The sequence below is a fragment of the Botryllus schlosseri genome, chromosome 11, assembly GCF_051294905.1.
Source record: "Botryllus schlosseri isolate E-star chromosome 11, Bs_hap1, whole genome shotgun sequence".
NCBI classification, from domain to species: domain Eukaryota; kingdom Metazoa; phylum Chordata; class Ascidiacea; order Stolidobranchia; family Styelidae; genus Botryllus; species Botryllus schlosseri.
In genome coordinates this window covers 3,312,341-3,338,287 of record NC_137246.1, presented here as the reverse complement: position 1 = coordinate 3,338,287, position 25,947 = coordinate 3,312,341, and the positions used below count along the sequence as shown (strand labels likewise).

General features: G+C 40.3%; 1 protein-coding gene across 8 annotated transcripts in view; it reads right to left on the bottom strand.

Moving 5' to 3' along the window:
- The window catches only part of LOC145449853 (spectrin alpha chain, non-erythrocytic 1-like), a 50,330-nt gene extending 30,035 nt beyond the window's left edge, over positions 1-20,295 (bottom strand). For all 8 annotated transcript variants that reach the window (XM_080328291.1, XM_080328290.1, XM_080328293.1 and 5 more), the window contains exons 1-24: positions 20,136-20,295; positions 19,039-19,194; positions 18,800-18,925; positions 16,887-17,027; positions 16,667-16,807; positions 16,402-16,544; positions 15,608-15,752; positions 14,538-14,693; positions 13,591-13,719; positions 13,348-13,526; positions 12,242-12,398; positions 11,411-11,602; positions 8,976-9,131; positions 8,260-8,464; positions 7,498-7,679; positions 6,035-6,151; positions 5,847-5,973; positions 5,254-5,376; positions 5,030-5,190; positions 4,411-4,560; positions 3,771-3,902; positions 2,481-2,710; positions 927-1,152; positions 671-817 (exon numbers count right to left, since the gene is read on the bottom strand). In XM_080328291.1, the coding sequence (XP_080184417.1) occupies positions 671-817; positions 927-1,152; positions 2,481-2,710; positions 3,771-3,902; positions 4,411-4,560; positions 5,030-5,190; positions 5,254-5,376; positions 5,847-5,973; positions 6,035-6,151; positions 7,498-7,679; positions 8,260-8,464; positions 8,976-9,131; positions 11,411-11,602; positions 12,242-12,398; positions 13,348-13,526; positions 13,591-13,719; positions 14,538-14,693; positions 15,608-15,752; positions 16,402-16,544; positions 16,667-16,807; positions 16,887-17,027; positions 18,800-18,925; positions 19,039-19,194; positions 20,136-20,225 (3,711 nt within the window). In that variant the 5' untranslated portion in view covers positions 20,226-20,295. The remainder of the gene's footprint in view (positions 1-670; positions 818-926; positions 1,153-2,480; positions 2,711-3,770; positions 3,903-4,410; positions 4,561-5,029; positions 5,191-5,253; positions 5,377-5,846; positions 5,974-6,034; positions 6,152-7,497; positions 7,680-8,259; positions 8,465-8,975; positions 9,132-11,410; positions 11,603-12,241; positions 12,399-13,347; positions 13,527-13,590; positions 13,720-14,537; positions 14,694-15,607; positions 15,753-16,401; positions 16,545-16,666; positions 16,808-16,886; positions 17,028-18,799; positions 18,926-19,038; positions 19,195-20,135) is intronic.
- Between the last annotated feature and the right edge of the window lie 5,652 nt (positions 20,296-25,947).

The window sequence follows — 25,947 nt, the reverse complement described above, 5'->3', positions numbered from 1 at the left end:
TAAAAAGATGGCTGCCCGACATTTGAGCATTCGACACAATGAATAGCAGCAGTTGAAATTGCGACACTTGAGCATGTGACTCTATAACGACAAAATTAATGCTACGATTGACACTTAATATAACACAGGGGTGTCTTAACCTTAGTTTCAAGGTGCCCATGACATTGATGTCGAAACTACATTGTCCTCCTTTCGATGATCTGTCGTAAACTATCTCGTCTTATTTTCAGTACTAACTACTCAGGTCACAATAGCCACAGGGACTATATGAACACCAAGAACTGCTAATCAGGCCGTTTTTCGTATTGTACACCCACAATTTCGCAGTTAGGGGGTCGATAGAACCGGCCGAAATAAGCTAACAAAAATCTAAAACAATTCCGTCAAGTTGAGGTTTGGCAACTAAATTCGAAGTGAGAGACAAAATGGTCTTACCGTCGAAGGCGAATAATTAGTAGAACAGACGGTTGATACCCAATCTACTCAATTCATATCAGAATATCACATCGAGTTAGTACTAGCCAGTTGCGGTGATCCATAAGTTTTCAGTTAATTTGTCTCGGCTGATGTAAAACGTGTTCGGCACCGTATGATGCAAAGTATGTCAAACTTTGAAGAGCAAAATACGTCCACAACACACACAAGTTTGTAATACAAATACAAAACCTACCTCGACTTTTTTGGCCACAATCTTATCGTCATCATCATCGTCGTCGGAGCTGTCGGAGGACGAGGAGGACGAAGAAGACGAGTCGCGCTCCAGCGCTTTTGCCTCCGCATTCAATTCCTCCATTCTCTTTTCCTTCGCTTTCAATTCCTGGGATTGCAAAAAACAGGCGATTAAATCGCAAGCGACGGAGGGAATTACTTTCTCACAACCACGATAATGGCAAATGTTGTGTCCGAGTCTGTTACACCAGCGTTACCTTTTGGAATTCGTCCAGTTTCTTTTGCTGCTTCTCCACTGCTGCGAGTCCTTCGTCGTCGTCGCTGTCTCTCCCTTCGTTTTCTCTCTCCTGTTCGGCGGCCTTGGCGCGTTTCTCGTCCATCCACTTCTGCAGGTCGTCGCACTCTCTCGACAGAGCGTGACGGCGACGCGATCTCTCCAACGCGGCCAGGCGTTTCTTGGAGTCGATTTTCAAACGCTCGTACCTGAAAAGCAGCACAGGCCTCCGCTACCAACATGTTTTATTTTAGGTGATTAAATTATTCTACTAAATAGTATATTCACTACCGAATAGTATATTCACAAGTTATTTGAGTTTTTCGTTAATAATACTAGGTTTACCCACCGTCAATGCTATATATTTACAAATCCAAAACTTTGACCTGCCATAACTTGGAATTTTGCCAAAATGGTAATACATCGTTCTTTACACAACTTGACAAGTTCATGGGGAGCCAGTAAAATTTGAAAAAAAATATGTAATATTTAATATTAAATTCAAATCTTTCGAACTCATGCATCTTCAATTCTACTGGTTGGAATTGCGCCAAATTTGGGGTGCGACGTTTTTACAGCCAACTTTATCAATTTTTAGCAAATAGCCGCAAAAATCGGGAAAAAAAAGTTAATTTTGAACAACCCGAACATTTTCGGCTGACACTCGTCAGGCGTAATCGTCAGCAAGTAGTAGAGAATTCAGAGTACAATCGTATCATCAAATATGACAAGGGCTGCACACAATGATTCGAGTACTTGAATCTCAATTGAATATTAATTTTAATGATTAAAGTGAAAAAAGATAATTTATCAATGAAAATTACATAATTTTGATAGTAATTTAAACTTGAAACCTCACAGCACATGAAACACATGGTATAAAGGTACGCACGTTAGTGAAAATGACATACCTGTGAAGTCTTAATACGGCCCACAGCATTGTCACAAAATTCAATGAAAACGGCATAATCAAAAAGAAACCAAATTACATTTATTGCGATGTAGAGCTGGCATTATCTTATTTATGTTAACATAAACATTAGGGTTGTAAAAAATTTGGACAAATTTAAAAAATGCTTCATTGCAACGTTTTAAACTCTTTCCATCATATCTTAACGTCTTTTCTGTGAGATTCTTGCAGGCTCCTTAACGTTTTTTTTTATCTATAATCTATAGAATGAGACGTTAAAACGCATCACGATACAAATTTCCAAGTTTTGGACAACCCTAATGAGCATATTTGAACTTCCCACATCATTCATACTGCTGTGACATGTCGAAAGTTATACCCGAATACTTGACTTGAAGCCTGATACCCCATTCAGAATCGAATCACTCATGCACTGGATTATTCCCAGCCCAAACTGTAATCGTTTGCTTCGTCCTGTGCATTCTATTCATACCTCAGTTGCTTATGTATGTGTTCGGAAGTGCATGTCTTAGCTACTTGTAGCCGTATTCAAGAAAACTGTCAAGCAGATTCGTCTATGCCTTCTTGGAAATGTGATTACTCCATGAAATCAATTCGATGACTTACTGGTCTTCGATTTGTTCCTGTCTCTTCTTAAGCGTAGCCGGATGGCCGCTTTCTTTGACACCGTCGACCTCTTCTGCCGGTCGTGATTTGGCTTCGTCGTCATCACTACCACTGCTGCTGCTGCTACTGCTTTCCGAGCTGCCAGACGATTGCTTCTCGTCCGAGACGGCTTTTAAAACGGACGCCGGCACAAAGCCTTGTCGATCCGCAGCCTCCACTTTCCACCAGTCCTGTGTGTCATGAGATAAGTGTTACTTTATTTTCATATTTGATTTTATTTAATCACTGTTATATCAGTATTGCTATAGTTTTTATACGTCACTCAACAATAATATAAATAAGTGGCATAGTTATACGAGTATATGGGCAACACTTGTCGCCAACCAGTAACGAAGTGCCTCTACTTTTTCAGAGTGCCCTAGTGGGTTTTGCCTACTTATCCTTATCGGTTTAAGCTGGCAAAACTACTGACTTTTCATGCGAGTGAAAGTAGTTTCGGGATAAATTGTCTCAAATTCTCTAGGCGATATAGCTCCTGTATCCCGTAATTCAAATATATTTTCAATATTTCCAACAAAATAGCATAATGGTGAAGCGTGCGGCTTCTTGATCGGTAGGTCGTGGACTCGATCCTCGGTCGCGTCAGGCCAAATACCTGATTGGTAACGCTGGTGTCCATGACTTGCCCGCTTGGCGCTCAGCATTACCGGGATAGCATGGAGGGGTGGTGCAAGACTTGGAAAACCTTACAAGGCTATATCGGCACCTTCCTTGTCCAGCGGCATATGCACTTCATGCACTCATGGTATGCATATGCAGTAGGCCTATGCACAGATTGTATGTATGTCATATCAAAAGTCCGTGCATATGCCGCAAAAACATCAAGGACAAATTTAAACAGCGTCCTATTCCTAATTGCGACTTTTCATGGCGTCGTCACGTGTTTTGCGTTGATCGCAGAACGTGAAGCGCAATCCCGGCTAACTGATTAACCTTGACTGGCCGACTGGCTTCTATGGCAAAATTTCAATGGGTTCACAAAAGTGTTCATAAAATCCAAACCACAGGACTTGAACCGACGACCAAAACATTGCCAGAAACCGTGTTTCAATGCGCAGCCGTCTGAGCTAATTTGATGATTGCTGACACGAGATCATGGTACAATAATATAATAAGTAGGGGAAATATACTTGATTCTTCAAAAAAATAGAAGTACTTCATTACTGGCCCCCTCTTCTTTGACGTCTACTCAAGTAGCGATGCTGGCTTCTTTAACACCAGGAGGCCTACCTTGTTGTGTGCTGACAAGAGCACGAGAACGTCGCCTCTCTTGACAGACAGCTCTCTGGCAGTCCCGGCTTTGTAGTTTTGGGTCGCCACCACTTTTTCTGACTTTTCGTCGCTGGCCCACGGATCTTGCAGCTGAGAAGATAAGGTTTCGAAATGATCAGGACGCAGACTTGTACAAACAACTGGGAACAGAACTAGGAATAGAACTAGAACTAACGGCCTCTAAAAATCCTCACCCAATTAGCTAAAACACAACCAACTACATTTAATTCCTAACTTTGGAGAGATAATCAGCATTTCAAAAGGACAGGGTTTCCAACTTGAAATGGAAGGGGTTCGACCCAAAAAAAACCACTCCCTGCATACACCACTGTTAGTAGTGACGACTCTGAGCTAGCAATGACTACAAGAACATCACACAAAAGAACACCGGTACCTAGCTGTTCGGCAACTACTTTTTTAAATGGGCAACTACACCTAGAAACAGAACTAGCCGACTCACTTTTCAAACTCTTCAACTAGAACTAGAACTAGAACTAGAACTAACCCCCCCAAAAACAGTACTTTGTTGACTTTCAAGAACAGAATTGGTAGTTTGTACAAGTCTGTCAGGACAACACAGCAGTTAACTGTGAATTACCTTGCAGGCGTCAGCCTGTTCGTGCAGCGCTTCGACCGTGGTGGAAAAGGCGTCGACGTCAGACGCCAGAGCCTCCTGCTTTTTCAGGAGAGAATCGGCCGAATCTTCGTCGGCGCCGAAATCCGTAGACGCGATCAGCGCACCTTTTTCCTGGTTGGAAAAAATATTGAAAAATTTGTATCGTAACGGAAAGGTTCCTGATTAGGGCAGTACTGAGATGACTAGAGTCAGACCAGAGTTACGTTTTTTGAAAGACTCGACTCACTGCAAGATCAAGAACTAGCCAGCATTTACTGAAAATTGAAATTTGAAATTGATTAAAAAATCCAAAATCTTGAGACGTCTAGAATCTTAATTCGAAGCACTTGGGAATTTTTATGACTCGTCTCCTGAATTGAAAAAATTCCAATCGATAGTTGCGGTGACTAGAAATGAATTGCGACTCTCAGACGGTGATTGAACTCAGCCCTGGATTAGATGCCTTAATACATGATGTCCACGTACGTCGTACACCACCCAAAATCATAATTTGGGAATTGATAAAATCTTGTTTGCCACTATGTCAGTGCTGTTCAAAAACGCCGGTAACCGGTAAGTCAAAGTGACTGTTTCCACCTACCTCCATCCAGCTTTGAGCCTCGCTAGCATCCGCTAAATACTGCTGAGCCTCGAGCGCGTCGTCGAGATTACTCTTCCTGTCCTCCGCAGACTCTTTCAAATCGGCCCAAGCGTTCTCCAACATCTTTTCCTTGGCGTCGATTTGGTCCGCCTCAAAATGACCTAAGAAAGGAATTCCGTGGGACTCGCCTTGTCTTGTTTTGTGATCAAATGCGGGCAGCTTACCTTCTTCGATTAGCTTCTCTGCTTGATCGCACACGGCTAGTATCCTGGATTCATGTGCCGCCAATTCAGCTTGTAGCGCGGCGTGCTTCTTCACCAGGTTGTGGGTGCTCATTAGATCTTTGCCTGAGGTGAATTTTGCAGTATTCAGGTCGATGAAAACTTGGTAGGTCAGACGGGACTTTCAAAATGCGGAACCAGAACTCGAACTGCTCACTTTTCGAAACTCACTACTGGAACTAGAACTAATTACCTCCAAAAATTTACAACTAACTAATTAAATACACAATACCTAGATCTAATTCCGAAGCAACTCATCAATTTTTATTTTATTGTAATCGGATTGGCTTTCCACATGAACATCAGTACAAGTTTGAAATGGGAGGAGTTTCAACCCCCAAAACCAACCCCCTGACTACACCAATGTCAGTATTGTGATGACTCAGATAGCAATATCTGCAAGACATCACACATCAGACCAGCGGTATTAAGATTTACGCCAAATGATAACCATTGTGTGTTCACGAAATCTTGTTGTTCGGCTATACCGTGACTACTTTGCCGACAAAATATCAACAGAAAGACAGACGTCAAACCTGTGTTAGTGGCGGTAACGAGCGGCCGCTTGTCCTGTATCCATTCCATTTCGTCCTGAATATCGCGAAACACTTGCTTCCCGACCAAAGAGTCTGCCAATTTCTCTCCTCTCTCATCCATGGGAGCCTGAATTGAAGCCGCACATGAAATACGACAGTACACGGCCGCCGCACCTGTTTACGCCTACCTTCATCTTTTCGTATCGTTCCGATAACTGCTCTTGCTTTTCCTTGATGGCGTCTTTGTTGAAGTGGTCGTCGTCCTCGAATTTACGAGCCTGGACCTCGACGCCGTCAATTCGGTCCTGTCAACATGTCAAGATATTGTTTATAAGCGAACTTGATTTCATTTCCAAAGAATCGGTGAATATTAATGTCACCGTTTACGTTTATGAGTGTACCGACATGAAATTTCTCAAAATCAAGACGAATACAGCAATTATTCCCAATCAATTGCTTATACTATATTACATTTAGAGTTCCCAGCCTGTGGACCATGGCCCGGTAGGGGGCCATCAAATTTTTTCAGGGGGACCATGACATGAAAAGAATTTGAATACATTTATCATCTTCAATTCTACTTCGTTATAACAAAAGAAATTATTTAAAATTTAATAAAAATTACCAGCATAGCAAGGAGCTACTTCTTGATCTTAACTTTATACTCTCTTCCCTCTAACACCAAACTAGCAATTAGGACATTATCGGAGCAAAAACAAACTAACTGCCATATCAGCAGAAATAACTAATTTATTCACTATCATGTTTATTGTCTGCTGTGTTTATATCATTTTATCATTCTAACTACCGGATATCGTATAAACCAGTTTATTTTTTTATTAAAATAATGTTTCTTAATTTGTTTAAGGTTGAAAAAGTGGGCCACGGTGTGAAAAAGGTGTGGAACCTCTGTATTAAATTGCATACTGTGCCGCATACTTGGAACAGAACCTGGAACCACTCAAGTTGAATAGAATAGAACAAATACTACGATAGTAGCACCGCCTATGTAATAATTGATTTTGTGCTACTTTCCAAGCCAAATATTCAACGATTGAAGTTTAAATCATTCGGATGGCCGGCCTTGGCAATGATTCATGGTTTCTTTGGATGAAGCTATACAAATCGTTTGGGATTTTCCAGTTTGCGGAATAGCATCAGGGGTAATCGTCAGCAACGAGTAGAGATTTTAAAAGAACTTGGAATATCAACATACAGACAATTTGACAATCGGCACAGCTATTTCTCAGGACAGGGGTTTTCGAGCTTTTTTTAACAACGTACCCTTTCGAATTATGTGCATGTGTGACGCGCCCCGTGAAATTAATGTTGCCCGAAGTGTATGCAAATCATAGTGGCATTCATTTATTACCAAGCGCTCGGCTTCTGAAAGACCTGATTTGTAAATACTGTTTTCCATGGCTTCCCCGCTTGGCGCTAAGCATGACCGGGGGGTGGGGTGGTGCAAGACTTATAAATCCTTACAAGGCTATTTCTGCACCTTCCTTGTCCAGCGGCATATGCATACAATACATTCAAGGTATGCATATGCACAGATTGTGTACGTGTATATCATGGATCAGTGTACCCTGTACATGCCGCAAAAACATCAAGGACATTAAAAATACACAACGACCAAGCGTCCACATACTTTGTGTACGGCAATATCCGCATCCATTAGCTGATGGCGTTTCATGAGACTTTCAACGGACTCCACGTCTTTCCCGGTGTCTTCGGAAGCTAGTTGAGCTTCTACGTCGTCCATCCACCGGTGAAGATCAGCCACCGTTCGATTGTAAGCTTGCTCTGCACAGGCAGCTTCCAGAAGTTCGCCTGATGTTGTTCAATGATGTTAATATCTTTTGTAATGATTCCACCCGAGTAGCGAAAAACGAATAACAAAAATCTATGCTTTCACAGCAAAGAATATACTTTCCATACTTTATTGCCATTGTCAAGTAATGATAGATCCTAACAATGGTCACAACGCGCTATGATATAGTTTTGGATGATGTGTCACTGGCATTATTTCCTTGTGGCCACAAAATAAATGCAGATTAGAACTTTTCGAGTGATTATTACTGTCATGGCATCAAAATAGGTGGTACTCAAATACTTGACTCAAAGTTTGGAATCATACCTGTCGCTAAATTCTTGAAATGGCTCAGTAAAAAAGTTGTTTCCGGCACTGAGTGTAGTAAACCATGAACAAACACTTTTTTTCTAATGTCTCCGTATGGCCGTCTAGTCTATCCTTGTTTTTATATTTATTTACAAATTTTCCCCGTAAATCCCTACACTTTGAATACTCCTACAAATGGGAACTGAGTATTCAGAGTATTTGTGGCCCCTATTTTCCGAAAATCCATCATTTGCGTACAATATCACAGATATGCGAGATACAACACATCACCTCTCTCCTTGGCGCGAGCCAAGAGCTCGTCCCATTCCTCCTTGACTACGTCGGCGTCGTGTTCGATTTCCCGAGCCGCGTAATGCCCGTCCTGCACCAGCTGTCGGCCATTGTCGCGACATTCCATCACGCGGCCCTCGTTCGCCAGAACCTCCGCTTCGAAAACGGCGTGACGCTCGGATTTACCTTCCAAATTAGACGGGTCCTGTTTGAAACAAAATGGCGGCGTGCTGAATTGGAATTTATAGAGGAAAAGATCTTCAATATACAACTGGATAGTATATTCATATTGAAATAAACCCGATTTCCGGATGACACCCGGCAGTTGCTGACGACTACCCCTTACGAGTGTCAGTCGAAAACATCAGGGTTTATTTCAACATGAATATATTATTCAATTGAATAAGAACTGCGTTGATTATGGAGTTTGTCTGCGGCACTCGAAAAATCAGGAGCCCTTCTGGTGATGATTGTTCGACTGTTCGTCCAGTAATGGAACTTGAATCGGACATACGACAACAGACAGATTTCATGCCTTCGGTAACGTATGGCATGTTACTTGAAATAGATAACTGAAAGCAAGACAATTTGTGGACTCGCAGATCTGGCATTACAAATGTAATAATTATCCACTCAACTCGATTCATTACAATCGACACTCGACTCAGATTGTCGCACCCAGCCCTTATTACAAGTAATCAAAATCCTGCTCGAACCTTGTGAGCCTCGTCGGCCGCGATCTTGCTTTTGTCAGCAATCCAGGATCGGATGTTGCGGACGTCCCGTTGAAACGATTGCAACTTCATCGAGTCTGTGAGCGCCGCCTGGCGTTCTCTCAGCAGTTTCTTCAACGCCTCGTGCCGACTCAGAATCTGAAGAAGATGGTCCCACGTCACCAGCAGATTGAACGTGATATTGCTGATAATTGATAACACTAGAAATAGGTACAATCTCCGAAGATGTTATTCGAAAAATAATATTAGATATTCAGTTACCGCAATGCAGGTGCGAATTCGTGCGGTTCTTATGACAGTTTCACTCTGTGTGTGATGCAGAGATATCCCAAATCAATTTTATACTTTTCACATTCCTAAGTGTATAGTATTGATTTTCTTATCTATGAAAATTTATTAATTACGGAGATACATGGGCTATTCCACCCAGTTCTTGCGACAATTGCGTTCATAAAAGTCACGCGAACTCATCTTAAAACCACATTGAACTTTAAATAGTCCGAATTATATAAAAAGCATGTAATTTTGCCTAAAATCTTTTCAAGCAGAAGAGGTTGTAGTAGAAAACAGACTCACTCGAGTAAATATGGCAAGCAAGCCTCGGAAGTAGGCCAAGCCTAAGGGGCACCATCACTGAACCCCCTGTCCATCAGAGGTGTTCAAAAATGACTTTTTTATCAAATTGAACCGGCCACATGATAAAATTGTTACGTTACCTAATTTAAGCCTACACACCAAATTTGGCTCACCCCGTGAAAGTGTTAGGTTGTCTATAGAAACGATGTTCACCAAATTTACTTCAATTCCAACCAGTGGAAGCGGAGTTATTGCCGTCGAAAAAATTTGGATTTGAATAAAATAGTATTTACGGTGGGCACCACTATTATAAATAATTGAAGAATTGGTCACCGTAAATACTATTTTATTCATGATCCAAATTTTTCGACGGCAATAACACCGCTTCCACTGGCTGGAATTGAACCAAATTTGGTGTGTAGGCTTAAATTCGGTACCGTAAACCGGGGTAACTTTGAACAATTTTCAACAATTGCGATTTGTATCTTGGAAATGCTAGGGTGTAGGGGAGGCAAGTTTTGTGTTTTTCATGGGTCATACTCATGGAGCAAAGATTAGAATTACCTAATCCAAAATCTTCATGGTCATAAATAAGTACCATATTTTCGTAAATTATCCGTGTCCAAAGTTACCCCTGCATGTGGGGTAACTTTGGACAATGTAGTTTTTTGTATGCCTTTACACTCTATTGCTTATGAAACCTCGTAAATGAGGCTTATTTGGTAAGAGTTGATGAGAGCAGTGGCTAAAACTGAAACCAAATAGTATATGTCTGGCCTATTACATGATTTTTATCTAATCCGCCCTCCCCCCCCCCCCCAAAAAAAATAGGTAGTTTATGAAGGGTCATGCCCCCTTTTTCATCCCTTATCTCAATTATCCCTCATGCCTTCACCAATTGGTACTTGTAAATGACAGATGGTGATAAGGGGTATCCCACTGGCAGTGTCAGAAATCGACAGCAAACATTATGCATGTTACCATGATTTATTGCCGATTTCAAATATACTACTGTTCTTTAAAAGATACACTTTCCCTTTCTTATGTCCTCTGATGAGTATATTTGTCATAATTTCCGTTATCCGATATTCAGCAGGCACATCTTTAGGAGTATGTGATAAGTTTTTGAAGTAGCTTACACCCGATTACAATCTCTCAGCTCATTGCCTACCGATTTTTCATATATTGGCAAACTCCTAATTTATTAACCTTCTCATTCCATTCTAAAAAGCCATCAGGCCGGTCATAAGGAATATAGTTGACGATACACTTTGACACAGATGAAGCAGCCACTTTCCAGAGCTATAAATATCACATTTTCCACTGTCCAAAGTTACCCCGTTCTGATAAAATTTGACGGGGCAACTTTGGACATCACATTTTCTTGTATTGATCTAAGGGTGAGCCCACTGAGATTTTTGCCATGGATTAAGACTACTTAGAGGTATCTGCTGCCAAGTTTTGAATCTATGAATCACATGCTGTCTATGTTTGGTTGTAAGAAGTTTAATGGCCATCAATTTTGATGAAATTGACCCCCGCCATTAATTTATCAATGTTGGGTCAAGTTCAACTGGTAGTGAAATGAATCCATCTTTTATTGAGACTACTTGTGGTACTGTTGTCTCATGAAAAAGAATTGGACATCCAGCGGCAACCCTTTTCCATCAACAACCGCTCAAATCTTTTACTGCTTAGTGTCCAAAGTTACCCTTGAGTCCAACGTTGCCCCGGTTTACGGTAACCTAACAATTTTATCAAGTAGCCAGTACAATTTGAGAAAAAAGTCATTTTTGAACACCCCTAATACTACTCATGAATTTCGGTCGAGCGCTACTTACAATATCCCGTCTGGCTCCGATTTCGTCGGCATCATAATGCCCGGCGTCGATCAGCTTTGAGGCGTGCTCGTCCACAGCCCGAATCTTCTCCTCTTGAGCGTCTGCAGATTTGATGAGGTCGTCGTGTTTCCTTAGCAACGCCTGAACGGAATCCAGCGAGTCGCCGAGGTCGTTTTCTTTCAACAGAGACTCCTGCAACGAAAATTTGATGATAAATCGAGGGCGAAAATCTGTCGGAAAGAATATTCGGAAAATTTTCAGGCACAGTCGCGTAGTTTCCAGCTACACTACATACATACATAGATATTGTTCAAAGCACTAGTGCATTCTCCTTGTGGTTTTGCCTCCTTCAAAAGTGTCTACTCCCACATAGGCTCGAGTAAATTATTCAAATAAAGCAATGATTCAAGAACTGTAGTCTTGGTCAAGCAACAATTATTATTCCGGTCAAGCAGTATAATACCTTGATTTTACGAATACAAAAAAAATCCAAATGACGAAGAACTATTTTATCAACATGAATTATCATTTTAATACCATAGATTCCTGAATCATCTGTTGACATTCTTACAGTATTTATAATATGTAGCAATAGGCTACGCACGTTCATAGCAATAACTATTCTGTGCAGCTGTTTTGTGAAGTTTAAAATTCAGTCGTACAGTATATGACATTACGAATGGTACTCAAAAGCTAGACTTGAAGCTTAATACTCGTTTGGATACTCGATCTCGCCAAGCAGTAGTAAAGCATCACTCGGCTCTATCTAGATTTGAAGGCTACTCTCACTAATATAATCTTGCATAGAAAATGATGGTATCTCCAACCCACCTGAGCGGTCAACCAGGCCTCGGCGTTATCTGCGTCCCTGTTGAAGAGCGCAAGATGCAGGCATTGATCGAACAGCGACTGTCTCTCTTCCCAGACGCGCAGCACTTCTTGACGTCTCTCCTTCACTTCGTTGAGTCTTAGCGGTATGAGAGCGGGCCTGCAAATATTGGGGATTGATGTATCACCATAACAATGCCTAGTAAAAATGGACAACTTGAAAGTTTGAATCTTTTCCAAGTCAGATTAGACTTAGAAGTGTAGCTAGTTCTTTTTGTTTTTTCAAATCAGATTAAAATTACTGAATTCGCGAAGGCTATGAAATAAAATTACATTATGAACAAAAACCAAGTTCAGTTCATATCAAACAGAGTTCGTTTTCATAAGTATGAGGACGATACTAATTGATCTTTATGTGACGTAGAACTGGCACTATCTGCTTTGCGTTCACATTAAGGTCCGTACTTCAGGTGTGTAATCAAGTCACAAGCTCCGAGTCATAGTTTTGACTCGAGTCAAGTCGAGTCTTTTTCAATTCACCACCGAGTCAAGTCCGAGTCCAAGTCATCGAGCAGAGGGTCGAGTCCGTGTCCAAGTCATTGTGTTGACTGCTCAGTTCCCAGTGAAAGTCTTGTTAAATCCGCCTTTAATACTCTATTTGGTGATATCGATGGTTGGGATTTGTAATATACTCATTTTCCTCACTTTTAGCAGTTTTTGGTCGCATTTTCAAGTACCAGGACCAATAAACAAAATCCCAATAGTGTGATTACTTTACTATTCTCCGAAATTACAATGAAATGTCGGTCTTCAACGTCTGACTCTCGAGTCATATGACTTGGTTCGAGTCATGCGTAATGACTCAAGACCAAGTCGAGTCGAGTCATTTCCGTATTTTGAGAAAATGACTCGAGTCAAGTCGAGTCATCAGAAAATTGTGACTCGAGTCGAGTCATTACAACTATGCCGTATTTGAATTTTCTACATCATCAATTCTCCTATGACATCATAATAATTTACACTGGAATACTCGACTCAAACCCTAATACTTGATTCAGAATCGAATCACTGAGGTACTCGATTTTGTTCAGCCATAATACCAAACGTACGCTGCTGATTTTTCCTGCTCCTCGTCCGATGAAGATGAGCTCGAAGAGCTTGAGGATGAACTGCCAGAGCTTTTCCTTTCGCGTCCGACCGGCAACGAAGCAGGATGACCCTCGTCGATCAAACGCTCGCCAAACGCAATCGTATGATTGAATCCGCCTTCATGAGCTCCGATTTCTCCCTGAACGTTGAGAAACGGGCAGGTTTAAAACATGTACGCGGCGGCATTATCGGCAAAACGAAACCTTGTACTCTTGGTGCTTGTCTAGCAAAGCCTCCGCGCCGACGACATCATGGACCAGGTCGCTAGCAAGCATCCGGTCCTCCATGTCTTCGCTCCACTGGACCAGGTCGCGGCATTCCGCCAGAAATTTCTGAATAAGTGTAATTTACTGACACTGCCGTATCGCCGATCTTAAGTAGCGATACGGGATGTCAAGATACGACTCGCAATACACGTAAGTGACGCCGAAAGCCGTGAATCTCGTCAATAAATATTACCTCAATTTCTCTCCAAGTATTTCAATTTCTCTAAGCTTCAATTTTCGAAAATTTTACCCAGGTCGAAGCCACTTTCGAAGTAGATCACAAGTCGGGATTTCGTTTCAATGACAATAATTTCAACAGGCTGCATGTAAGACCAACTTGGTGCACAATTGAGCAATGTATCCGTATTGAAATAAACCTAAATATTTTTGGCTGACACTCGTCAGGGGTAATTATCAGCAACTAGTAGAGAATTACAAAGAGCGTTGTATCACCAATAATGATATCTCATGCATGAAAATGCGACTGTTAACAGACTGAAGATATGTTAGTGCTGACAAGTGACGAGTGGCAGCTGAAAATATTTATGTTCATTTCAATATGAACAATTGAACATACTATTCAATAGTATATTGAAGTTTTGTGCCTCCAAGACTCTCAGAATTGGTTGTGTCAACACTCATGAGTATGAGTATGTTAATCTTACTGAAGCAGCTTCATCTCAGATACCTACCTTTATTAGATTATCTCCGTGTATGAGTCATGTCAAGCATAACAGAAACTGGTACCACCAGGTATTTGTGTTGAAAAAACAAGTTGATTTGGAAGACAAATTACAGAAAGTACCGTCAGAGTCAAATTGTGCTATGGCCTATTTCGATTCGCTCCTAAAGTTTTCGTGAAAACGGTCTCCCGACAAGCAAACCTGTAGATCATAACTCTCGTCCAAATCCTTCTTCCTTTTCTTGGCCGCGTCGGTGACACGTTCCCAGTGTTCGTTGACGGCGTCCTTCTCCTTTTCCACAGACAGATCTTCGTGTTGGTCTTCCAGTCTGTCGGCCTCGGCCTGGAGCTCGGCGACCTGAAACGCGGACAGCGGACAGGTTTTTGCCGCGATAGAATTGGAAAAATTCCTTGTGATTAATCAAAATCACACGAACCTTCCGCCATTACCAGGAATACGAATGATTTGGAAATTGCACTGATGAATACAGGAATTTTCAGGAATATAACAACACACTGGGCATGGCAAATCTCGCTCAAATTGTAGCTTTGACATCTGAGATAACAATCGGTTGTGGAAATGTCATCAATAGAAACTATTTACAGGCACAGGCCGGTGATAGGTCCGAGGTTATCGGATAGATGTAAACCAATTTCTAAGATATTCTGGACAATTGTACGGTGCCGGTAGAGGTTTAAGTAAGTAAGTGACGCATCCGCACTGATGTCTTGTGTCAATATTGATCGAAGCATTGTGCCGTACGCGAAGATACTCGAACAGTGGGCTACATGAAAAATGCTATTCATCACAAATCGGTAAATCGGTATCATCAACTAGTAACTTTTAAATCCGTCATTTGAGGAAAGGTGAATAGGCTACCACTTTTATTGAATATTGCGAACAATTTTCGTGTTGCCCTTATCTAGAGTTACGGCTTGTTATTGTGACATAAACTCTTGATAAGAGGGCACGCGAAGGGGACCTACTGCAAAGAATGTAGTCCTGAAATCAATATTCAAATTTAGTACCGCCAGTCACATGTTTAAGTATTTTTATTGAGAAATTAAACTTGTTCGTAACAGTCGCAGACCATTTTTCAGCGCATCCCAGTCAAGTTCAAACACACATTACTTTCCAAAAGGATTCAAACCGTACAATAAGCAACGGTAACGGATAGGGCAGTTCGTTTCTTAATCAATGCCGTTGAATAATTCATGGCACACACCACCTCTGTGGTATACTTCTGCGTCAATTGCAACGAGATTCCATACCTTCTCTTCCAAAGCTGCCAAATCTCTCTCCACGCCTTCATGTCTTCTTTGCAGAGCTTGCACGGAGGGAACGTCGTGCCCCACGTCGTTCGACAGAAGTACTTTTTCCTTTTCGTTCATTCTGCCGATCGTTTCTTCCACATCCCTACGAGGAACACAAAACATTGAAAGCATAAATCAAAGAGAAACTGATTAGTTCACCAGACAAAACTGGCAATAACATTGTTCAATTATGGTTATGCCTCAGTCAGACATTGTCAAACTATCAGTCTAAGTCATTGTGGTCAATTAACTACTGATTTATTTAGTTTTAGTTGTAATTCCAGATTCTAGTTCCAGTCGCGTATTTAATGAAAACTTAGTTGTCGAACAACTAGTAAACATGTGTTATCGCTATCCGTGAAACCAGTGTTCTATTGTGTGACGTTCTCACAGCGATTGCTAGCTCAGAGTCATTACTACTAATAGTAGCTAGGGGTGAACTTTGGCTGTCGAAACCCCTCCCATTTCAAAGTCGAATGTTATATCTTTAATATTTCATAGCTCAATAGTTAGTTCTAGTTGTAGTTGCGAGGTAGTTGGATAATTGTGGATTTTAAAGGTCACCAGTTCTAGTTGTAGCGGCCTGCTTTGAAAGCGAGTAGTTCTAGTTCTAGCTATGCATTTGAAGTTTGTACTATCTGTCCTCATAACCTCGTTGAAACACTAATGTTAGACTCAGCCGAGAGCTCTTTGGAGCCTGCGACTGGTTGCTGGCCCATGGTTACGTGAGCATCAGTCATAAACTTGCAAACCTTTTGAATTCTTGAACTTCAGCGTCCGCCGACAGGTTGTCACTCTTCTCTTTTGCTAACTCGTTCAAATGGTCCCACGAGTCGGCGACTTCTTTCTGTTTTTCGCGAATTGCGTCCGCTTCAGGGTGATTTTCCTCCTCAACCTGTATCGATTTCGGAAGGTGAAATGGAGTAGCTTTAGGCTCGATCCGAAGCAGAAGATGTCGATTATTGGATCAGATGTTCAAAATGATTAGGACTAGTCAGCACTCAGTATTCCACTCACCATACGGTCTGCAGTTTCGTTGACTTCTTTGACTCTGTCGCTTTGAGCAACGATTTCCGCTTGAAGCTCGTCGAATTTTCTCTGCAACATCTGCACGTGCTCCACATCTTTGCCTTCTTCTCCAGACGCAATTACCGCTTCCTTAGAGTGAAATCATTTATATGGATTAGGGCTGTAAAGAAAATCAATCCAATAAAGGCAGCTTTGAAAAGGAACCCACCTTGTCTTTAATCCAAGATAAGACTTCGTCACATTCCCGAATGTAATCGACAAGTGCGCGCATTTGTCGGAGTCTTTCCCCTTGATACTTTAAGGCCGCGAGCAATTCGTCCCAAAGCTTGTGAAGCTCCTCCAATCGATCCTGCGACACAAAGGCGGAATTTCGGGTAAATTGGTAAATGAAATGCAAGAGAACAGAAATGACTTATCGTGATATACAGAGATAGCCAGAAAGAGTGGTAAGCTGAGATGTTGAGGTACTTGAAATTGAAACTAAGTAAGTGACATCAGCCTGAGCCGCATTTAGTGGCGGGAGTGTGAATTCGGTACTTGGTGAATTCATCACTTGGCTGCCCCTATTCCTAACCTAAACCAAAATCTAACCTTAACCATCATCCGAAAAATAAATACATACCAAATGCAACAAGTGCTCAACTCAAGATATCTAATACACCAAGGGCAGAATATCACAATGCATATCTGATACCAAATTCGCCATGTGCCTAAATTCAACACGCCGAATTCACCAAATGCCATATATCACAATGCACACTCATTTGCAGTGAAACATTAATTTTAAAACTTATTGATACAATATTGATACATCGCTTTCATAATAATGATTGTTATTACATTTCCAGTGCTAAATTTACAGGTAACAGACAACATCTGCTTGAACAGTTTTTGGCGGCAAAGTGCTCATACTGCTCAACGCCATTGATGTTTGAAGTGTCAATAAAAAATCAAATCATTATCCCCTCTGTGGTATTTGGCTTTTGGACTGCATCTCAAGGTAGCACTATCAGTGATCCAGAGTTGGTTGCTGGGATTCTATGCACCATCGTACTGATACTTCAAAATCGTTAATTATTCAGTACTGTGGCCATACTACATTGAGAGCATGGCTGGGAGTAACACCCACGCACTCAATGCTACTTGAAACACTTTGAAATGATCTTGAAATGCGTCATCAGACACAAGGCAGATATGAATCATTCGAAACTACCTAGACACCAAGCATGTGCTATCGGCGACTGCATCTATCATCTTTAAAAATACGCCACTAACCGCTAACTAACTAAAACACAACAAAATAGATTCAATTTCAAAGCAACTTGTTAGTTTCATTTTGTCGGATCGACTTTCCACATAAATATCCTCACAAGTTTCAGTTTCGACCCAAAAAAAAAAACTGGCCACGCCAAAGTTAGCAGTGACGGCTCTGAGCTAGCAATGGCTGCATGAGCATGACACAGCAGTACGATTCATGCTAAAAATGTTTTCTAGCTGTTCGGCGACTAATTTTTCTAAAATAGACAACTAGAACTACTCATATTTCAAAATACGCAACTTGAACTAGAACTACTGATACAAAAGGTAGTTTGTATAATCTGCTTAAAAACAGTGGGCCTGCTCTAGGATAAATGCTATAAGCTTATTAAAACAGGCTTGAACAGCTTAACACCAACACTGGGGCTGTTCAAAAAGGACTTTTTTCCTGAATCTTACTGACTAGGTGATAGAAGCGGAGTTATTTAAGTTTTTCGATGATAATTCTTGAATTATCCACCGATCAAGGATAATCCAAGAATTATCAAAGAAAAACTCAAATAACTCCGCTTCTACGGGCTGGAATTGAGTAAAATTTGTTTTGCATCGTTTTTGAAGACAGCGCAACATTTTCATGGGGTTTACAGAAAAAATTCCACTTTTTAGCAAATTAAAAATTTCCAAACTGTAAGAAATCCGCGATTACCGGTTGGAATGAATTCAAATTTGGTGTGTGTCGTTTTTTAAGGCAAATTAACGATTTAATCACCTAGCCAGCAAGATTTAGGAAAAAAAGTTTTTTTTGAACGGCCCCAACCAACACATTTCCAAAGTAAGAAAACATCGCAGACAAGAAAAACTTACAGTTACGCTATCTTTTCCAAAATGATCCTTTTCAATCATCTCCTGCCCAGCGTCGTCTAGCTTCTTCAAAGCTCCTGCATTCGCGTTGATTTCCGCTTCGAGCGCGGCGTGTTTTTGCAACCGATTCTGGAGAACATGAAAAATTTAGATACTTAAGCCTTCATTTATCATAAAAGGGGAAAATTCAGAATACAATTGAACTCTAGGTAATTGAACAAATTTTTCAGTAAAATTAGCACCTCTAAATTGGTCAAGTCCTTCCAGTTCTCATCGTTGACAATCGCCATCTTCTCGCCGATCCATTTTTCCAACTCATTCGCGTCTCGTCGAAAGTTTTGCAGCTCAAGGACGTCCTGTAGTTGCTGGCGTCTCAATGCCAGAGCATCTTTGAAAGCCTAACGGAATAGAGGTGCCGGTAGCGTGAAATTTTTATCAGAATAATATATACTGGCACAACAAACGTGATAACACAAGGGTGAGAATGGGTGGAGTGAAAAATTTGGAAAATTAATTTAAAAAGGCGGTCCGCAGTCGCGCTGTGGAATAAAAGTAGCTTTATCGTCGCAGTGGTATCCAAGTAGCATATGTTCAATTTTCAAAAATTAGGTTTTTAAAAAAATTTCCAGTTTTTTCGGCCATATCATAGCCACGGTTATTCTCATTAATTCACAGTCCGTCTCATTAATTTAAAGTTAATCAGGGCCAATAAATGGCTGAAAGAAGATGAAAACTTTACGTAAAGACAATTTTCTCAAAATGTGTAAAATGAACACAAGTCACTTTGATACCACTGTGACGTTATGTCCATTATAATTTGAGAGAATTAAGCTCTAGTAAAGCTTCCGTTTCATTTCGGACAGATCTTAGACATGTTCAACTTTGAAACAATGTGGCAAACGTAACAATGGCCAAAATATGGCCCTAAAAACTTGATTTTCTCAAAATTTGAAAAATGGACATAAGCTACTTAGATTGCACCGCGACAAATGATAAATGGTCCTAAAAATCAAAAATGGCTAGGAGTAAATGCCATATTGTGCAAAGATGAGATATTATATTATACAGGTACTAAGTAGCCTTGTGCTAAATAACTTTTATTATAAGGAGCTTAAGGAACCAGTGCATGCAAGAATAAATATCAAAAAACATTAAACTACTGGTAGACTTGGATAATTTAGTAAACGATTCAGTCCTCATTGTTCTTGTTAACAGATATTCCTTCACGACAAGATAATCGCAGCCACGTGTCTATTGTATTACCAATATATCACATGTTGTGAAGAATGGCAGTCAATATATATCTTCGATACGACAATCAATCTGCAAAGCCACTCACCTGATATTGTGACAATACATCGTTTCTTCTCTCCGCTATGTCGCTAGCAGTCTCCAATGGAACAACATTAACTGCAGTTGACGTACTCATATTCTAGCAGTTGTGTTTACTATGATACAGTTGTCTGTAATGTAACAGAATGTGAATGTCGTGTTTGTGAGGATGCAATTAGCACCGATCTGCTACAACAAAATTATGATCACGACTAAAGGAAGTTGTTGACTGTCAGATCATTTCCTTGCTGGTGCGTAAAAATTTCATAACATAAGCTGATAGCACTAGAGTTGATTGCAACAAGACTAACATGATTTTGTCCCACTAAGAATATCCAAAATCTAGGGTTGTATGTATTATGTAAGGTAACCAAATCACAAGGTTAAGAGGGTTGTAATGACTTGAATCATGACTTTTTGGTGACTCGAGTCATTTTTTCAAATACATTAAATGACTCGACCCGAGACTAGGACGGCCAAGACACACATTTCATTGTAACTTCGAAGAATGGTAAAGTCACCAAATTATTGGTATTTCGTCTATCAGTCCTGATACTTGGAAAATAGGGCCAGAAACTGTTAGGACTGAGGGAAAATTACGATATTACGAATACGAGCCATTCTATATCACTCGAGCAGAGTTGAAAGAAGTGGATAAAACCGGATCGGTCTCGAGTCACAACAGTGACTCAGACTCGACCCTCTACTCACTGACTTGGACTCGAACTTACTCTGTGATGATATGAAAATGACTCGACTTGACTCGAGTCAAAACTATAAAAGTGAGATTGACTTGTCACTCGTAACCTTTATTGTGACTTAGTTACAACTCTGTTACAAGTCAATTTGACCTATATAATTTTGACTCGAGTCACGTCGAGTCGAGTCATATTCAATTCACCGAGTCAAATCCGAGTCCAAGTCAGGGAGCATCGGGCCGAGTTCGAGTCCAAGTCGTAGTGTTCACTAGGCCTATATATCATCGCTGGAAAACCAAACTGCGCTATGTCCACTTTTGGTGATTTTGACTTTTTTGGCTCTTACCACTATTTGGACATAGATCTTTCATTTGGCCCGGGTTCCGTGTTTCTAGGTAGTTGGGATCTCTAGTGAAGTGGACATATTCACATGCATTTTCAAGGTAAATTGAAAACCAAACTGGCCTATGTCCAAATTATATAGTCATAAGCCTCTTTGACCTTCCACTTGACTAGGGTATTATGTCTATTTGTGCAACATCAAAGACAAAAATAAACTACGTCCTTTCCTTTCCTTTCCGGTAAGTAAACTTTTAGGAACCTGATGCCGTGTATAATATACGTAGCATCACTTTTTCTCAACAGTTTCCTTTGTTAGACCATTGTAAGCTATCGACCAATCCTAACTATTGGGATCTTCTTGAGGATGTATGTTTATGGAAGACATTCATCTCTGATGCCATTACATGTCGGAAGAAAAGTCATAGAAAAAGTGAAATTGCAAACACAAATGACAACAAAAATTACGAGTTTGTCAAGAATGTTTTCTCGGTAGGCCTACACTAAATATTTTGCAAAAAGGTATCAACTGCAATGCGAAAAATTGCTGAGACTGAGAACATTATTCCAGACAGTAGTTGTAAAAAAGGAAGGACATATAGCCTAATTGTGGTTCTAAATAACACGATGATAGGAAATGCCAATAAATTTTGCATTCAAGAAGCATTCTGCAGATGTCGAGGCCTTTTAATTATAGTGATGGCTGATGGGATTAACTTCAAATCGCCCCTCGGTTTACCCTAGTGTCCCTCAATTTGGAAGAACAAATCCACCTAAGTTACTGATCAAAAGTACGGCAAATGAAATATTCAAACTGGTCTAAACCAGCAGTATTTTCAAGTATAGGCTAATGACAGTGAGTCTGGGTTGATAAAGTTGCAGCTGTTCAGTTTGAAGCCATCAACCAGTACAACTGACACATTTCTTCCATAACTGTATCTGGACATGCTAGGGATTTTCGTAGACACCAAGTGCTGCCGAAACGTTGTGACAAAAATTTAGTTCCTTGCAGCCTTTTCTTTAAAAATATTCCAGTGATATGCAATAGTGTGGAATGGCCGAATTAATTTTTTGATGATTTTGTGATTATGTCCCATAATATGTATTTTCAATACCAGGCATTGATTCCCTTCATTTGTTGTGTTCATGTGTTTCAGTTTCACTCATTTCTGTCACAAAACACCTCTAAACTATATGTCTGATGCAATTATTGGTACGCTGAAGAGGTATTATGTCCAATAAAATGCTTCTTTGATTGACACTATTCGAGAACTGAACTGGCCTATGTCCATAAATGGGGCTAAAAAAGGGGGTTACTCTTATTTTAAGGCAGTAAAAATTATGTGATATCTACACTATATGCATATGATTCAATATCCCAGGAGCACACTTCCAATGTATTGGTAGTGTGACCGTGACAACCATTGAAAATCTTCTTTTTCGATTATCTCAGTTTGTCATTTTGGGACATAGCGCAGTTTGGTTTTCCAGCGACGTTTATGTCCATGTTCCGTATTCAGTTCAATTATCATCATTCAATGAGAGCTTAAATGGTAGGCTACACCAGCATAAAACCTACCTATATGACACAATAAATATTTATCAGATATTTATCATGGATAAATTCTTTCGAAGTACACAACACACACAGCTGTATACAGGCGTAAGGGTGCAGCATACATAAGATGCGTGATAAATCCGTTTCCAACAGAATTCAAAGTCAAATTGCAAATTATAACTGATACGTGAAAGAACAGAGAACAGACGAATTTATCGCATATTTATAATCGTGACTGAACAATATTGATACAGTAGTACAAATCAAAACAGACCCCACTCAACCAATTCAACAACCTGCTCCCGAAATAGATTGCTCCGGAATTGATCAAAAAATGCCGTACCGAACCCTGCAGAATATATAGTAGCAATACATCGAATGATTACGCTACCGCTACATATTACTTATCGGATATTATCATTGCCAATTGTACACCCCGCTGAAATGTATCTACTATAATATAAATCGCATCTCATGCACCCCATTTTTACCCACGACGCTGGAGCCCCTCCCCCCAATATCATCTTCACTCTCGATTCAGCATTTCGGCGCGCTCTCCAACGTCCCCAGTGTTTGAGAATATTCTTCGTCAGCATCCATTCAAGCGTAACGGTTTACAGCAACAGCTGGGGCTCAAATGTTGAACATTGAATGAACATTGCAAACGCAGTTGCAGTTGCATTGCGTGCAGTTACAGTCAGCATGTCTTGTCGCGGGCGCGTTCATTGGTGTGCGTATTCCACTGTTTGGCGCGGTGTTTTCACGAATTTATCATCACCTTCGTTTGTTTTTGTCCTATAATAACAACATGAACATGATAGATAGTGAGATTTTTTGTATGGTTCCATACTGGTCGCACGATATTCCTGTCAAAAATATATTGTTTCCTTGGAGCTGTTTTTTGCCAACATTACATGCGCACTTTTACTTTGATTAGATACTGCGGTAATCTTGAACATCACTAATCACTCTACCAATACCGCATATTATAGGAATACTAGGATGTTTAGTATTTTTGTCCTTGATATTTCTGCAACTTATACACAGACTCGTGGTACACATGCACACGATCTGTGCATATGCACACCATGACTGCATTACAATTTGCATGTATACCCCACTGGGTGTTGGAAAGGAAGGCACATAAATAGATGTAAGGCTCTCAAGTATATTGAACCACACCTCAATGCTATACCAGAAATGCTAGCGGGAAGCCAAGTATACCCTCTTTACTAATCAGGTCTTTGGTGCAACCTATATACCAATATCAAGAAGCCAGAAGATCCACCATTACTTTACCTTGTTGGTATCAGCTAAAGGCTAAAACTGAAATAAATGTGCCAATCAAAACAAGAGATTGGATACATAAAAGACATTATATTAACGGAACTGAAGATGAGAAAAAGATCTTCAAACGATATGCCAACAAGGTAACAAAAATGAAAGAAAAGGCCAAAAGAGCATTCTACATGAACCGGTTCGAGCAGAGTTTCAAGGATCAAAAGCAAACCTGGAGACATTCGTGAAATTGTGAACGCTTCCAATAACAAAAAAGAAACACAATTGCAGAACATTGAAATAGCATGTGGTAATACGGTCATTAAAGATCCTGATGTTGTAGCAGAAAAGTTCAACCAGCACTTTTGCCAGATTGGTCCAGAGCTAGCATCTTCTATACCTCAAAGCCCGCATGATATCCTATCATTCATGAAGCCTCGCTCCATCAACTCCATCTTTATGGAGCCGACCGACGTAGGAGAGGTAGCAACGATATTATCTGGAATGAAGGACACAAAAGCAGTAGGACCTGACTCAATACCAATCTACTTCATAAAACTAGTATTTAATATTATAGGAGATACAATTTGTACGTTGTTCAATGGCTCCATGAACTTGGGTATTTTTCCTAGTGCTCTAAAAACTGCCAGGGTTATTCCAGTTCATAAAAAAGGCTGCAAAAATTCAATGTCTAATTACCGTCCCATATCTATTCTGTCAAACCTTTCCACTCTATATGAGAAATTGCTAGATTATAGACTCAAGAAATTTTTTGAATTGCAAGCGGTATTCACTCAATTCCAATTTGGCTTTAGATCGGGTCATAACAATAACCATGCCACCCTATCAATTGTGACAAATTACTACAAAATTATTAAAGATAAAAGAGTTGGCTGTAGTATCTTTATTGATCTTCGGAAAGCTTTTGATACTGTGAACCACGAGATACTGATACGAAAACTAGAGCATTAGAGGGATTGCCAAGTCCCTGCTCACGAACTACCTTGCAGACCGTAAGCAGTTTGTGAAATTGGGTCTGTCAAAATCGGTAGAAATGGATGTAGAGTGTGGAGTGCCTCAGGGCTCAGTTTTAGGACCGACCCTATTTTTGATCTACATCAATGATATTATTAACTGTTCCTCCTTTTATACTACACTGTTTGCCGATGATACCCATCTTTTTCTTTCATCCGATACTATAAGCAACCTACAAAGTTCTGTGCAGAGTGAACTTACAAAAGTCTCTCAATGGCTTGCGGCTAACAAACTAAGTTTAAATACCGATAAAACTGTGATCTGTGAATCTAAATAATAACTGTATCTCACTGTGTGACTCAGCAAAATATCTTGGAATCATCATTGACTCTATATTGTCATGGAAACCGCATATTGCTCATACCATAACACAGCTTTCTAGATGTGTAGGTGTAATGACAAAACTCGAGCACATAGTTCCTAGATCTGTGCTTAGGACAATTTACTTTTCGCTTTTTTACTCGTATCTACAGTATGGCATAATTGTATGGGGGAATGCTTGTACTTAACATTGTTCTAAAATTCGTACCCAGCAAAACCGAGCCATGCGTTTGATGGCTGGCTTGCCCCATCGAACAAGATTATCCCAGTACTACCGCAAATACAAAATTCTAAAATTTGACGATATTTTTACATTTGAAGTAGCTAAATTTATGCATCAATATTTTTCAAATGAATTGCCTCCTGTGTTTAATGATTTCTTCGTCCTTGCTCAAACTGTTCACTCACACAATACCAGATTTTCTTCCCAGGGCAACATCTATTTTCATCGACCCACCAGTAACCTCACAAAGAAATCGATCGACTATGCCAGTCCTGTCATATGGAATGCTATACCCTCATCAATACGGGACCTCCCATACCACTCCTTCAAAAAGGAATTATTCAGTCACCTCGTCTCCCATTACTAA